Below are 16,720 nucleotides of genomic sequence, written 5' to 3'. Positions count from 1 at the left end.
TTATTGTTTACCTCAACTGTTTTCTCTCCCATACAGATAAAGACATTCGTTTAGTAATGCTCCAATCCTACAATCTCATATTGAAAGACATAATTGGTCAACGCATTCAAGGAGATAAAAATGCACTCTGCATAAGCTGGTCAAGGCGTCCGCCCATTTGGAGGCAATCCGGTATTATCGCTGGATTGTTTTCCAAGATAATTATTCCCATTTAATTATGGATGCGTGTTATAGAATAACCCGTTTGTATCTGACATCAATTTTCTGAATCGGTTTAAAAAAATCGCTGTGAAAATTAATCCAAGGATTTCCGATCCTCTCTCGCTCTAATAGAGCAGAGTCTATTCTTGGAATAAACAGATTAAATCGACAAGCGAAAACTCTTATTCCTGCATAAAACAATTGACATCTTCCCCAGATGCGATTACAAACGAGTTGTTTCTCAGAAAGTTTGTTTCGTACATTAACAATAGGTCATGAGTCGCATCTGCGATATCCTTACAAATTACAACCTACACTTAGTTATGAATACTTTAATTCCCTGAATACCATTCTATAACCTCCTATAGAAAACAACAATAGCAATGCTTTTCAATGGTATTATTTTGGAAGTCTCAGTGAAACACGTGGGAAACCGATTAACACATACAGCATGAACTAGCAACATGAGCAAAGTATGTCTTGGTAAGACGTGGTCGACTGGCCGAGGAAAAACTGAGATATTAAAACCCTCCTTTATAGATCGCCACCTGGCGGTTATTTCATTATAAATAAGGGAAAATAATTTCCTTCTTATTCGTTTTACTCTATCGTAGGAAATTATATTTAGCGAAAGTCGTGTATTGTTTAGCTCCCCAGTATGGATTTTTTTTAGTGAAAACCACTATTAAAACACGTGAATATACACGTGAATATACCCTGTCGAATGTGAGAACAGCATAAGATGAAGGCTTTTGTTTATTTCGAATAGTTCATCATTGTTATAAAACTGCTATAGTTTATAGCATTTCTAAACTAAAGTGAATTTAGAACAACAATGAACATAGTTGCAAACTTGTGGGAAAGACCCGTTATCTTTGAAATCAACACTTGAAAAACATGTTACGTTATATACCAAGAGCAGTTTTTCTCCCAGCTCAGATAAGTAGATCCAAAAATTTAACCATGCCAGAAATTCTTATCTTGCCCACGGGCAAAGATAAAACAAGTACCCGTATGGAACTCCCTTTTAATGGTCATCACATTGTAATTACCTCCCTTGTTGAAGACAGTCGTCTGTAGCATCATAGAAACCTTGTCTTGTGGCAATATTTAGAATGCTTATTAATAATTTCTCGCTTCAAATGTCACCACAAAAAGTTTTCGCGCACCTTTAAAGAAATAATGCTTCACTCTCCTAAGAACTATTTAAAGACCGATTTGAATATTTACATAATCTGAATCACTGCGCGCATATCCATAACAACCACGAATTATCACATATCCATACGCATTTATGTTCACTACGCACAAAAGAGTTCCAGCAAAAAATACATTTTTTACCTTATTTTGTTTAACTGAGGTGGGAGAAAAAGAATCTACCGTTGCCGCTCGTGTAAGATTATAAGTACCTATCATGTGTTTCCGGTACCGATATAAAAATCCTACCCGAGGGCACGCGCGTAAGCCGGTAACGAGGCTTGCCGAGTTACCGGCAACGCAGCGTGCCCGCGAGTCGGATTTTTCGATCCGTTCCGGAAACACATGATTGATATTTGCATTTTGCATATCTAAAAATATCAATTTGTGGAAAAAATGATGTAGAAAACGAACTTTTGTACGTTTCAACAAAAAGCGCGTGCGACGTTGTTTACTGACGTCATAAAGCGCTGTAATTTTAAATAACTAAAAATCGCGTTTTTTACGATAATTTATTTTCAATTTTAATTTAAAGTCTTGCATAGATATATATTTGATTGCTCTTTATTGAAATAGCATAATATTATTTTCATAAACCATGCAGTTGCGCGTGACTCATCTTACATGGGGGGTGTAAGATGGGTTTTTCCAGCACTGGTCACAATACCGGAAACACACGTCCGGTATGCAAGAAAGGTTCATCCCAACCCTCGCGCAGGGTGTTTTGCGGAAACTCGGTAAACCTCGTTTCCGCAAAACACTCTACGCTCGGGTCGGGATGAACCTATCTTACACTCTCGTCTATGGAAGATACTTATAATCTACATTGTGCGATTGTGACTTTACCAGTAATATTAGTACAGTCTTCTTTATTGAGATTTCGTCCCTATTGACTTTACCAAATTATACTGATATCGTAAATATGGGAAGTGTTAGCAAGTTATCTGAAACTCAACGGTGCTCCTCTGTAGCAAAGTGTTCCGGCAAAAGAGCCATCATAATTCTTAAAGATCTCATTTCTGTTTGAAACAAAATACAAACGTCACTAATTCTTCGACGAGTAAATTGCTATAGACATGGCATTGACATGAACAGTTTTCATTAGCTTTTGAATTAGTTTATAAATATATGCCTGTTGTATGTGTTATATTATATGCAAATTAACCTAGTTGGCCAGACATTCAATAATGTTTCTTTATTCTTTTTCATACGGAAATTGTGTGCACTTGGGTGTAAATCGAGTTATAGTGATGCCCTTGGTGTCGATAGCGAAGGTGTCGTGTGCACGTTGGTGTAAATCGTGGTGTAAGTCGAGGTATTGTGAGGACCTTGGTGTCGTAGGCGAAGGTGTCGTGTGCACGTTGGTGTAAATCGTGGTGTAAGTCGAGGTATTGTGAGGACCTTGGTGTCGTAGGCGAAGGTGTCGTGTGCACGTTGGTGTAAGTCGAGGTATTGTGAGGACCTTGGTGTCGTAGGCGAAGGTGTCGTGTGCACGTTGGTGTAAGTCGAGGTATTGTGATGCCCTTGGTGTCGATAGCGAAGGTGTCGTGTGCACGTTGGTGTAAATCGTGGTGTAAGTCGAGGTATTGTGATGCCCTTGGTGTCGTAGGCGAAGGTGTCGTGTGCACGTTGGTGTAAGTCGCGGTATTGTGAGGACCTTGGTGTCGTAGGCGAAGGTGTCGTGTGCACGTTGGTGTAAGTCGCGGTATTGTGAGGACCTTGGTGTCGTAGGCGAAGGTGTCTTGTGCACGTTGGTGTAAGTCGAGGTATTGTGATGCCCTTGGTGTCGATAGCGAAGGTGTCGTGTGCACGTTGGTGTAAGTCGAGGTATTGTGATGCCCTTGGTGTCGATAGCGAAGGTGTCGTGTGCACGTTGGTGTAAGTCGACGTATTGTGATGCCCTTGGTGTCGATAGCGAAGGTGTCGTGTGCACGTTGGTGTAAGTCGACGTATTGTGATGCCCTTGGTGTCGTTGGCGAAGGCGTCGTGTGCACGCTGGTGTAAATCGACGTATTGTGATGCCCTTGGTGTCGTTGGCGAAGGCGTCGTGTGCACGTTGGTGTAAGTCGAGGGATTGTGATGCCCTTGGTGTCGTTGGGGAAGGTGTCGTGTGCATTCTGGTGTAAGTCGACGTATTGTGATACACTTGGTGTCGTAGTGGAAGGGGTCGTGTGCACGTTGGTGTAAGTCGAGGTATTGTGATGCCCTTGGTGTTGATAGCGAAGGTGTCATGTGCACGTTGGTTTAAGTCGTGGTGTAAGTCGAGGTATTGTATTGTGATGCCCTTGGTGTCGATAGCGAAGGTGTCGTGTGCACGTTGGTGTAAATCGTGGTGTAAGTCGAGGTATTGTGAGGACCTTGGTGTCGTAGGCGAAGGTGTCGTGTGCACGTTGGTGTAAATCGTGGTGTAAGTCGCGGTATTGTGAGGACCTTGGTGTCGTAGGCGAAGGTGTCGTGTGCACGTTGGTGTAAATCGTGGTGTAAGTCGAGGTATTGTGAGGACCTTGGTGTCGTTGGCGAAGGTGTCGTGTGCACGTTGGTGTAAGTCGAGGTATTGTGATGCCCTTGGTGTCGTAGGCGAAGTGTCGTGTGCGCGTTGGTGTAAGTCGAGGAATAGTGATGCCCTTGGTGTCGATAGCGAAGGTGTCGGAAGTGAAGGTGTCGTAAGCGAAGGTGTCGTGTGCGCGTTTGTGTAAGGCGAGGTATTGTGATGCCCTTGGTGTCGTAGGCGAAGGTGTCGTGTGCACGTTGGTGTAAGTCGAGGTATTGTGATGACCTTGGTGTCGTTGGCGAAGGTGTCGTGTGCGCTTTGGTGTAAGTCGAGGGATTGTGATGACCTTGGTGTCATTGGCGTCGGGGTTGTGCAAACAACTAGGTCATATCTTAAATAAAACGTTAAAGCTATTTATAAGTCACTATGTACACATGCTGAACATGACATTCGTGTATATTACTCTGGCTTGAATAAGTTTGGAATTATGACCCCTTTATAGATCAAAATAATGCAAACAAATCTCAATATTACTATTAATGAAACTTTGAACACATGCTGCCAGAAACAATATGCACAAGTAAAATAATATTTTTTTATTATTATTTCCATTTATGCCCCATTTCGGCAAAACAAAACAAAACAAACAAAACACAACGACAACCGAGGAGCCTTTCGCGTTCGCTCTGTGGCCCTCTTGTTTATACATATTCCAACCAACCCATGTTTTTTATTATCGCATTCAACGTGAGCTTCGAAGAATAGTTGATAGTATTAAAGCATTAACCCTATTGCAATTAGCACACTTTTAAGACGGCGTATCACGATATTCGAACATTACAGGTGACATGCAAACAACGCCATAACGAGAATATACGCGGTTTGATATATGTTCAACATACTAAAAACGTAATCGTCTGACATATCATTATATGGGTTTAAAGCTATAATTTAGCTCAATTATATTGATGAGTGAGTGGTCTGCTTGTGTTTGCTCTTGTGTATATAGTGTTTATAAGTTTGTGTTCCTAGTTCATTGTCATTTGGGTCCTTTCCTTGTGCTTCTTTAAGATGCACTCTTACTCCCAAATAAGATTTACCACAATTAATACCATTGTTTTGATATACAAAAAAAGGATGAATAAATGTCGAAACAATGTTTCTTCTGAAGAATGCCAAACTTAATTAGAATGAAATGTGCAAAAACACGGTATTTCTACCTTATGAGACAAAAGTAAATCACAGTTAATCATTTAGCACTCACCAATCATTTAATATTTTTGCGTTTTGAGATATTTAATACACGGTTACACTCTTGTTATCAGTACTTAATATGTTCCATAAATGCATTTAGTAAGTGGTTAAAGGTGAATCACCCAAAGTTAAGTTTGTTATACATGTGTAAGTATTGATTTTGAATAAGAATGTCACTTTAACAGGAATGTCTTCTAATATCGACTACTCGGCTTGTTCCTGTAGTTTTCACTGAATAATTGACATCGTTTAGAGTATCAAACCTAAATTCGAGAGGTGAAAAGCGGCAGAACAAACCATTTTCGATTGCAAACGGCTCACAAAAATGACCAAATTTTGAGTTAAACGCGATTTGCTATGCTTAAAAGAAAATTAAGTAGATCAGTATATGTAATAGTTGCGTAATAATTCTTGTGTTTAAAACTGTAATTTAATAGTGATTTTCCCAATGGACAACTTGAACCAAATGCGGCAACATATTCTTCACAAATGTGTTCTCTTGTAATTCACTGATTTCGAATGTTTTGTGTTTTCAAATAATTACCGTGTTAGATTTAAATATTTCCGAGGGCGGGATGTGTCTGATGAATTCCGTCTATCTGTTATTAAAAAGTGCGTTAGAGAAATTGACATTTTTGCATTTGCAGGTGGTGGCTATATGTCGATGAGTACTTGAACGCGTATTTATAAATTGAAAGGACTATATTTTACGATTTCTGCACGAGATTATGTCAGCTGCTCAAATAAAGTTTGTTTCACTAATCCATTTCTGTTGGCATGATTGTGATGTCAAAGACCGGTTACCTCCCCTCCACCCTCCTGCATTTTTTTAAACCAAACAATTTCTAGTTCGGAGGGAGGGGCGAAAGTCAAAAGGTGACGCCACTAAGTTACGCCCCCCCCCCCCCAACGTCAAATCCTGGAACCGCCCCTGTCACTCGCTCAATCGTGTAAGGATTGACCCGTATTATTCATGTGATATAAATCAAAATTCTATTAGCTTATTCTTTGTCAGCTTTAATTATATAAGATTTAAGATGTGCAGTATCTTAGTAATACAATTGATATACAGGGACAAGCCCAGTAGCCGAACTATGAACGCAAACCCTGTTTAAAGTTAAAACGATGTTTACCATTGTTCTAATTACTTACACACACTAATTAGTAACAATAGTTCAATCTGAGTTCAGCAATGAAATCAACAATAACACCGAGCAGTTCAAGCAGTCGTCAGTCTTTATACATAGTGAACAATAGGGAAATGTGTAAGCTTCTTATTATATATGTGATCACTCTTTTATTCGTCTTGCATTTTTTGTGTCTTGGATGTGTCTTTTTGTGTCTTGAATGTGTCATGAATGTGTCATCCATGTGTCTTGTATGAGTCTTGTATGTGTCGTGTATGTGTCATGTATGTATCTTGTATGAGTCGTGTATGTGTCGTGTATGTGTCATGCATGTATCTTGTATGAGTCTTATTTGTGTCGTGTATGTGTCATGTATGTGTCGTGTATTGGTCATGTATGTGTCTTGTTTGTGTTGTGTAATTGTTATGTATGTGTCTTGTATGTGTCGTGTATGTGTCATGTATGTATCTCGTATGTGTTGTGTACTTGTCATGTATGTGTATTGTACGTATCGTGTATTTGTCATGTATGTGGCTTGTATGGGTCGTGTATGTGTCATATGTTTGTATTGTATGTGTCCTGTTATTGGCATGTATGTGTCTTGTATGTGTCTTGTATGTGTCATGTATGTGTCTTGAATGTGTCTTGTATGTGTCGTGTTATTGTCATGCATGTGTCTTGTATGTGTCGTGTATTTGTTATGTATGTGTCTTGTATAAGTCATGTATGTATCTTTTATGTGTCATGTATGCGTCTTGTATGTATATTGTATGAGTAATGGGTGTCTTTTGTATGTGTCTTGTATGTGTTTTTTGTGTGCCATGAATGTGTCATACACGAGTTTTGTATAAGAATTGTATTTGTCAAGTATGTGTCTTGTATGTGGCATATATATGTCATGAATGTGTCTTGTATGTGTCATCTATGTGGCTTGTATGTGTCTTGTATGTGTCTTTTTTGTGTCTTGTTTATGTCATGTGCATTTGCCTTGTATGTGTCTTGTATGTGTCTAGTACGTTTTTTGAATGTGTCTTGTATTTGTCATGTGCATTTGGCATGTGTTTTTGTCAAGTATGAGTCATGTATGAGTCATGTATGTGTCTTGCCTTTGTCATGTATTGCATTCTTTCAGGATAGAGACCATTAAGTAACGTTTTCATAGCCTCCAATGTTTAAAATAGAATGTGTCCAGGCTAATTTTAACTCTAATAGAGTGAGTATTGACCATCAAAACCATACATAGCCTTAAAGTTTAGCCATTTACACTTCCCAAATTGTTTCCCGAAACAAATATATGTGTTGTAAAAATAGTTTTGATCTAAAAAACCTACATTTTTCATACCAAAAGAAGTTTGCGCATGCATACCGGCTGGTGTCCTCCGGTCGGAATATTAATATCGATGTGCAAAACAGTCCGAAGACTTTACCACATTTCCCACAATATGTCATCAATTTTCAAAACACGTGGCTGTTATGGTATATGCCTTTAATATTTTTGCAGCAAGACAGTTTTTTTGACAACAAAGTAAAGCATGTTCCTTTGAAGTAATTGTCTCTGATTTGTTGTTCTTTGCCAGGAGCGTAATTGCCAATCAATGCTTCATCTCACAATTAACTATAGTTATTATATTTCAATGACAAACAAGAAGATTGTTTGTGTGTGCGAAACTAGTTTCTTCAGAACGAAACGTCAACATCAAACATAAACTCGGCAAGACATACTCTTGTTTAGATTAGCCCTGGGGCCCTGTTTACAAACAGTCTCAAGTCCAAGTCTAGACTCAGACTCAGAATAGCTTTTTTAAGAAGAAACAAAAAATCATATTTATTTCATTTCTTTTACAAAAATATATGTAAATATTATAGACCAACAATCTAATAGTAATACATTCCAGCAAAGTGTACCATCAACGCTTTCCTAGAAGGAAAGTTACATTGAAATGAAGATTTGCAATTTCGAGTCTTGAGTCACTAGACTTGAGACTGTTCGTAATCACTGCCCCTGGTTTATTTTTGTATATAAAGTTTAAAATGTATTTGAATTTCTATTGTATTTGGATAAAGTTTCAAAAACATATCGCATTGCCTTTCAAAGTTAAGGTTATCTTTACTTGATACGCCAATGCCAGAATAGTGCACAATCAAAGATACCGTATTATGGTTACATACTACTAATTAATTCCTCTACATATTTCTGTGTATATCGACAAACTTCAGATTGGAAAAATGCCATTTCAAGCCTTCCACGTATATTTCAGCCATACATTTTCTTAAAATTCAAATCAAAACCAATAATTGATTAACATATTATAAAAAGCTACGTCATGTTTAATCCTAAGAAAAATCATTAACTTTGAATTTATAGGCATCAGGCCGGAATTAAGCAAAGTTATAGTCCAGTATAAACTATCTAATATAAGAGATATTGGACGGAATTAAATAAATAACAACCATAAATAACTCAGCAGACTTAAACCAAATATCAGTCTGAAGAAGCTTTCTCGATCTTTAAATTGACTCGCTCATGTTTTTGGACCAAAAATTAGTTTTCCCGGTAATGCATCTGAAAAGACTTATTTTATCATTATTTTACTCTATGATATCGAAATTGCAGAAAAAATACGGCTTAAGCATAACAAAGTAGAAAACAGCCGGCTAGTCCAAACGGCCACCGTGACTTTAACAACTTGGTGGATATGTTGACCTGTTAAGGATACATTGATAACATCATGTGATAATGTCAATCAACCAATCACGCAACACAACAGCCGTAATTATCAATCACGTTATAAACGCTAATGAAAATTGTGGTCTCTAGAGACGATATTTGAGCAAATATCATCATTTGCTGAAGGGTTCCAGATTTTGGCATTTTTGTTTTAACACTCCTTATGATTTGCCACACTTTATTTCGTAATTTAAAAAAGTGCATTTTACAAACCATGAGCGAGTTACTCTAACATAGAGAGTGCATACTGGACCACATCCGGGCACTTGGCATTAAGATAAAGCGTACCTTATACGTGGATCTAGTGATGTAGAAGATGAGTACCATTTTGCATTTCTGCAGCTTTTGTTATACGTTCGAATACCAGTACATGCTCGTTCTCCCTTTTAGCTGCTATTTTATGCAATACATTATGTTATAAATTTTATGCATAAGTTAAAGTGACACTCTTATTCAAAATCAATACATACACATGTATAACAAACATCAATTTCGACTGATAAACTACTTACTAAATATTGCATTTATTGAAAATATTAACTACTGATAACAAGATTGTAACCGTGTATTTAATAGCAGAAAACGCATTTTTTTAAATGATTGGTGAATGCTAAAAGATTTACTGTGGTCTACTGTAGTCTTATAAGGTAGATATACCATGTTTTATGCTTATTGCTTTAAAATTAAACTCGGTATCCTTCATAAGAACCATTGTTTTCGACATTTATGCATCCTTTTTGAAATATTAAAACAATATTATTAATTGTGGTAAATCTTATGTGGGAGTAACAGGAAATCTTTAATGGACAGGTTATCATCCTTCTTTTTCTCTTTTTTCTAATGTACTGATATATAATAGTATTATATATTTTTGAAGAAGTGTTTGACATGTCACTGATCATGTTCATTAAATATATCATGTGACAAGAAATATTTATATATTTACGTTTCTTAAGTAAGGGTGAAAGGCCGAAACTGTGTATTATGTCAGATAAAGAACAGTCCGAGGCATGCAGTTTTTTTCGCTGACATAATTGACAGTTGTATGCGTTTCACTTTACATAAAACATATAAACAACGAATTTCATGGCGCTATTGTCATTTTATGGACACTGTCCGACCCATTGAAAAGATACTTATCCGAGTGAATCTCAGCAAATCAAAATAAGTTTGCCCTTATATATAACAATTGTAAGTAAGTATAATGGTTATTATTTAAAATAATCATCTTTATAATGCAACATCTATTGATATATAAAAAGTGCAAAATGTGTACTCATTGTGCATTATTCTCTAAATACGGAAACTTGGTGTTTCTTTTCTACTCTTTACGGGACATACAACATATAACAGTTTCCTTTTCCCTAACCTAAAATCCTAACCAAACACCAGTCACATCTTAATTGGTATTGAGTGGTTACAACCTAAAAATCGGAATTTTATAAAAAAAAACAACAACAAAAAACATACATCATTTTTATAATTGTTTATAAGATATCCGATGACAACATTCCATTCCGTCTCACACATTCTAAATATCGTGATCATGCTAGCTTGAATGATATATACAGTATTTTAAGTGATGTGCTTGGTGTTGACGCTGACATGGACATAACGCCTTATCCGACATTTCCCACGACTAGCTGGTTCAAACATATTCGGTGAAGCTCGGAATTTCTGATTTTTTTATTCTTAAAATAATGGACAGTTAATAAAAAGGTACGGAACACAGTCCAAAAACCCATATAGAATACAAAAATAACAATGAATGACGTCACAAACATGTTTTAATAAATGTGAATTTTGAATCTTTTAAGCCGTTATCACTTCGTAAAACTGACCTTCATCGGTCATGTGTAAATGGGGCCTGGGTGCGAAAAGAAGTACAAACGTAAGCATTACCCATTCTCATACATCTGGGGTTCAACAGTGATTTATTGTATAAACTATGAGGGGAAAAAGGTTTTGCCCCCCCCCACCCCTGGTGGAATTTTGCAAACCATGATTTTATGAAAATGTATCATCTTACAAACAGAAAAATGGCAAAGTGAAGAAAACTGTTTTAATTCAATAATATATGAAGTAATTAACACTATTTAGTATGCCATATTGGTATTAATTAGTTCTTATTGAATTCTGGGAATTATATATCTGTGATATGACACATCTGTTTGCAAGTCCCATGTTGTCTACCTTGATTCGCCACAGGTATAAAAGCAATCTATTGGAATTGGCAGAATATATTGCTGTTGGTGGCACAGGGATGCTGGCTTGTGATGACACCAGTCAGTAAAGTTGATAGACGGCTGTGAAGCTCGTGAATAATTTTCTTTAAAGTGATTTTGGTCATTTGTAGAGAGGAGTTTTAGTTTGCGATTTACCATATGGCATACTAGATAAAGTCAAAATGACAGTATCGGTACGAATACTGTGTTTGATGACGTTTATGAATATACTTTCAAATCGAAATACAGCGTCCATAAAAGTCGGCATTATATGTGATGTACGACCGAGCAGTTGGCAGTATATGTTTAAAGATGTGGGAGCCATCAGTATTGCCCTAGATAAATTGATATCTGAAGGGTTTCTTCAAAACGACACTATTTCAAGGTAACTCGTATTGTGTGTATTGTTTTACATTACTAGCCAAAACTACTTCTTTGTAAAGTTTATACTTTAGTTTATACGTAGAGTAACCATGTTTCATTATCTAGAACGATTGTAAATTATTTACATACTTGTAGTTGGAATAAAACAGTTTTAGCTTTTAAAGAAGTGTTATTTTGCCAAGTCAGCGCAGTCAGACTATAACCGTTAAAAACAGTTTACATTTTTTTCAACGATATACAGTTCAATTTTTACAAAGTTTGATTTCCTAAAAGTGTACTGTGACCACTAGACAATAATCTCAACTCTCAGCCGATGAATTAAAAAATGATCATGTTTCTGTCATGCTAAATTTCACCGTCATTTTCCCATCTTTAGATAAAGCCGTCCATCCTTGGTTTATTATACTATTTTATAGTGATGTATCTGATCTCATATTAAGGAAATCATTTTTCGGTCGAAGAGCACGCGCGTTCCACTTCTTTATAAGTTTCTTAAGTATGAGGCCTAACTCATTATTTTCTACAAAAGTACATGGTAAAGTACAGCGGGCAATGAAGTCGGATGTTTTCCTCCGATGGACTTGTTGCCCGCTGACGTCGTTTGTAGTACAATGACAATACAGGAAATCCCCAGTCTTGTCGGTTTGACAACATGTTCTATCCCCTCAATGAAGTAAATGTGTATATACTGATTTTAGCCGAATTTTACTTGGGTCTTTGCTTTATGAGGTAAATGTGTATATACTGATTTTAGCCGAATTTTACTTGGGTCTTTACTTTATGAGGTAAATGTGTATATACTGAATTTAGCCGAATTTTACTTGGGTCTTTGCTTTATGAGGTAAATGTGTATATACTGATTTTAGCCGAATTTTACTTTGGTCTTTGCTTTATGAAGTAAATGTGTATATACTGATTTTAGCCGTATTTTACTTGGGTCTTTGCTTTATGAGGTAAATGTGTATATACTGATTTTAGCCGAATTTTACTTGGGTCTTTGCTTTATGAGGTAAATGTGTATATACTGAATTTAGCCGAATTTTACTTTGGTCTTTGCTTTATGAGGTAAATGTGTATATACTGATTTTAGCCGAATTTTACTTGGGTCTTTGCTTTATGAGGTAAATGTGTATATACTGAATTTAGCCGAATTTTACTTGGGTCTTTGCTTTATGAGGTAAATGTGTATATACTGATTTTAGCCGAATTTTACTTGGGTCTTTGCTTTAGGCAGGACCCTTATACACTTTTTAGAACAGATAACAGTAAGTCCCCAAGTTTGTACCGGCTAATGTCAAAATATGGAATGGCCCCTGGATATTAATACGTGTACACCCCTACTAATTTTGAGTCTTGCAACCACCCCTGCAGATCCGCTCATTTACTGTTCAGGCCATAATTTCTCGAAACTTCTTAAGCTTTACAGGCTTAAATAGATTATTTCAATTAGCCAAACTACATACTTAACCAGGGGCGTAGGCAGCGTTGCGCACTTACGCATGTGCGTAACATCAATTTTAAGAATAAAAAATGGACCAAATGGCATCAAAGTCGAGGGCTTAGCTAAAAATTGATATCAGAATAAAAGGAGGATCAGATAAGGTCAACGTACGTTGCTTCTATGTGCTTGATAGCTTTCTGAGCCTAAATCAATCAATTGGTAACTACAAAGCCAGCGGACTCGAACCTACAAATCGCTCCAAATACACCTCAGAGCTCAACATGGTAGTTACATTTTCCATTTTTTCCCCTGGGGAGACCCCCCGAACCCCCACCGGCTACAGGGATAACCCCCCTGCCCCCCCTTTCGTGCGTACCATTCAGTCAAGCCTAGCTACACCCCTGATACTTATATTGAATTTTGATAAACGAAAAATGGCTTATTGTGATTATCATAAAGATTGTTCCTAACGTAAGTATAAGAACTCTTAACGAAGAAAATATTACACAATTTTTTGGAAAAAAAATAATGAGCTTAGCTTAATCCTGTTAAAATAGACTTAAGAAGTTTCTAGAAATTGACGCCAGGAGTTGAAAGTGTTAAAGGTTGAAGATTAAGAAATATATGGATTTAAATGAATTGACAATTCCAATGATGATATATGGACTAAGGACGCGACAGAATAGGTTGTAGGCCAATCATGTGGCAAGACTTTAGAAAAAGATTCATTTGGTATAACACACCGCTCGTTGGTCATTAAATGGATAGTGACTGGATTAAGTGGCCGTATTACTGAAATACTGGGTGCCCCCCTTTTTTTGGGGGGGGGGGGGGGTTACAGCCATTGAATTATAGAGGAAAAAGACCGGTTCTGAAAGAAATCGTTCTCATTAGCGGGGGTTGGTCTTGAAAACGGGGTGGTCGCATATTGGATAGTTTACTGTATGTTTTAAATAGTTTAAAGGGAACATTAATTTAAAATGCAAAAATACACAGAAACAGAAGGACATACTATATACCAAGTTTCCTCCTTAAGTCGTTAAATGTCTTTTATCATACTAGAGCATGCTAAACTGCCATTAAAAATATTAGTAGAGGCAATTATTTCAAGTTTGTCAATAGACACGAAGAAAATGCCCATGCCTGAGTTGGTAGCATATTTAATAAAAGAAATTGTTTAGATGCATTATTCCGAGAGTGTTAAGAGCACTTAATATTTCCGGAAATAATTATTGCAGATATCAATTTATGAACTGCTTATTTTCTACATCAAATGAGAAGAGAAAATTAGATTTTATACACCATCGTATGATTTGTATTTTATTTTTAAGGATTTTTTATCATTTTTTTCTAGAGAAGAACTCGAAAATTCCCAAAAGAAATTGAAAGAAACCATAAGAGAGACGAACTTGTGCACAGTAGCAAATTTATAAGTTTGTTGCAGTTTGGTTCTGTTTATAAACAACATAAGTCCTCAATTTTACTTTAAATGTATTCAAACTTTGTATTTTCTACTAGATTCGTTTGGAAAAAAATTGTTTTCTCATACTTTTTTCATTAACGAGGCGGTACCCAACATTTATTGAAATAGATATGTTGTATCAATGGCTACTGGGCTGGTCCTTATAGTTTCAACCGTAGTGAATGTTACTCAACCCCTTTGCATGTCCTTTTTATATGAACTTCAACGATGTAAGACTGCACATTTTTTCTCTCTATTGCCTTTGCTGAATTTAATTGTGCATATGCAGAAAAATATGATCTAATAAAGGAAAACGAATATATTTTTAGCAGATTAAGGTGAATTTGTACTCATCTTGAAATATTATATAAATTCTACACTTCGTGCCGTACTTCCTTTTCCTTTTGTTTTGTGACATTATTTCGCTGACAGTCGAGCGACAGTATTCTGTAAATACATAGCACGCTGGTAATTACTGAATATACCATAAAGTTCGATTGGCCGCTGACAAGTCTTGATTACCGTTTACTTGGTAACGGACAGTTTATGACATTTCTTGATTCCCGAGTGGATCTTTTGTTTCTCGAGCTATTGACTAGACGCTTTAATTGAAGATTTCTGCGTTCAGTCGTTGATTGTACATGATCTCTAACAGTGGTAAAAATTACTCGGAAGATCGTTGGCCTTAGATGGTATATTATATATATCAATTACTATGATGTGTACACATGATATCAAATAACACGCTCGATGTCATTAGGCGCGATACATTATTATAACGATCTTAACTGTGTTAAGCAAATTTGCAAAAAACAACAAGAGATTTTTTACATGTATACTCAATCAGACAACATGCTGTGTGAAAAAGAAATGATTTAGGGTTTTAAATTCCTTTGTGTTCTCATAGACAATATCAAGGCCTAGACAAACTGGTTCATTAATATTTACTGTGTAGTTCATGTATTTGATGTCTTCAGGTGTATCCATGTGGACTTGGAAGGGTGAGGAATCACGTGAAAATATTTCGTTAACCTTTAAAAGACTTAACTATTTTCTGCTTCTACATGTGTACAATATAGACTAAGGAATGTTTTAAAATCTTTTCTGTCCAAAAAAGATATTTAGAAATCAACTTCACCTACTTGTTTGTTTACATCGGATGTAAAACCGTGGTGTCCCATGTGAGAACCCCTTTAAGTCATGTGATTACTCACCCGGTTCTTGATAAATGTTTTACTTATAAGCGCGAGGTTGTGAAGTCCAAAAAATAGATTAACCCCCCCCCCCCCCCCCCCCCAGTGATTTTCTGTTTCGGTAACCATTGCAAGGCGAAGACCCTTATAACACATCTTGATTAAGATATATGTATATGCCAGGTATGTTTGCTTTTGGTTGCACGGGGGTTTATCCAGAATTAGACACACTTTAATATAAGTTTTTATTTTCTCGACGTATTTTGAAGAAAAAAATATTTTACGTATTCTTTTCCAAGAAATAAAACTGATAAAAAATAATCGTTAACACTTCTGTTTAGACAATTTACATCTAAGGCGAAACATGTCATGTAAAAGGTTCGATGTTCAGCAATACTTACATTAAGTTTGCATACTTTATTACATACATTGTAATCTTAAGCTAGGTATTGTAGTAAAATATTTCAAAAATGAATCTAGACGACTTTAGGAGACACATTTTGTCTCATATTTTCATTAGTATCGTATTTTCCACCAAGAAAACATTTGTATTATCATAATGTATTATTATTTTATAGCTCTAATATAGTTGTTCGAACATCTAAAATATCTTTTTATTATTGACAATATTAAAAAAAAGTTTCAATAATCACAAAATCTATGTTATTTCTATTCTCGTATACTGGATCGATGTTTCAACGCTATAAATAAATAAAGGAAATATACATGTAAAAAAAAAGTCGATTGAGCAGTCAGCTATTTCAAAGCATTAAACATGCCTGATCTTCTTAATCAATGATATATTTACTGTTTATTAAGTGTTAATTTGTGGATAAAAACAGTTAAAATGTCATTGTTTTAGAAGAAAATGCATGTATACATGCTTTGAAATAGGATTCAATTTAGGCCGCTAGGCCGCTAGGCCGCTAATTTCACGCCGCTATGCCGCTAGGCCGCTGAAGCGCTCGATCGACTTTTTTGAAAAAAAGTTGAAAAACGCTTCAGAGTGATAATTTG

The 16,720-nt window shown here is 36.2% G+C and overlaps 1 protein-coding gene across 1 annotated transcript; it reads right to left on the bottom strand.

Moving 5' to 3' along the window:
• Positions 1–2,593: 2,593 nt before the first annotated feature.
• Positions 2,594–4,246, bottom strand: LOC128230831 (mucin-3A-like). The gene has a single exon (XM_052943275.1). The coding sequence runs from the start codon at positions 4,244–4,246 to the stop codon at positions 2,594–2,596; it is 1,653 nt and encodes a 550-aa protein (XP_052799235.1).
• Between the last annotated feature and the right edge of the window lie 12,474 nt (positions 4,247–16,720).

This window comes from Mya arenaria, chromosome 4 (assembly GCF_026914265.1).
Source record: "Mya arenaria isolate MELC-2E11 chromosome 4, ASM2691426v1".
Taxonomy (NCBI): Eukaryota; Metazoa; Mollusca; class Bivalvia; order Myida; family Myidae; genus Mya; species Mya arenaria.
The sequence above is the reverse complement of the archived record's forward strand: the minus strand, read 5'-3'. Positions and strand labels throughout refer to the sequence as shown.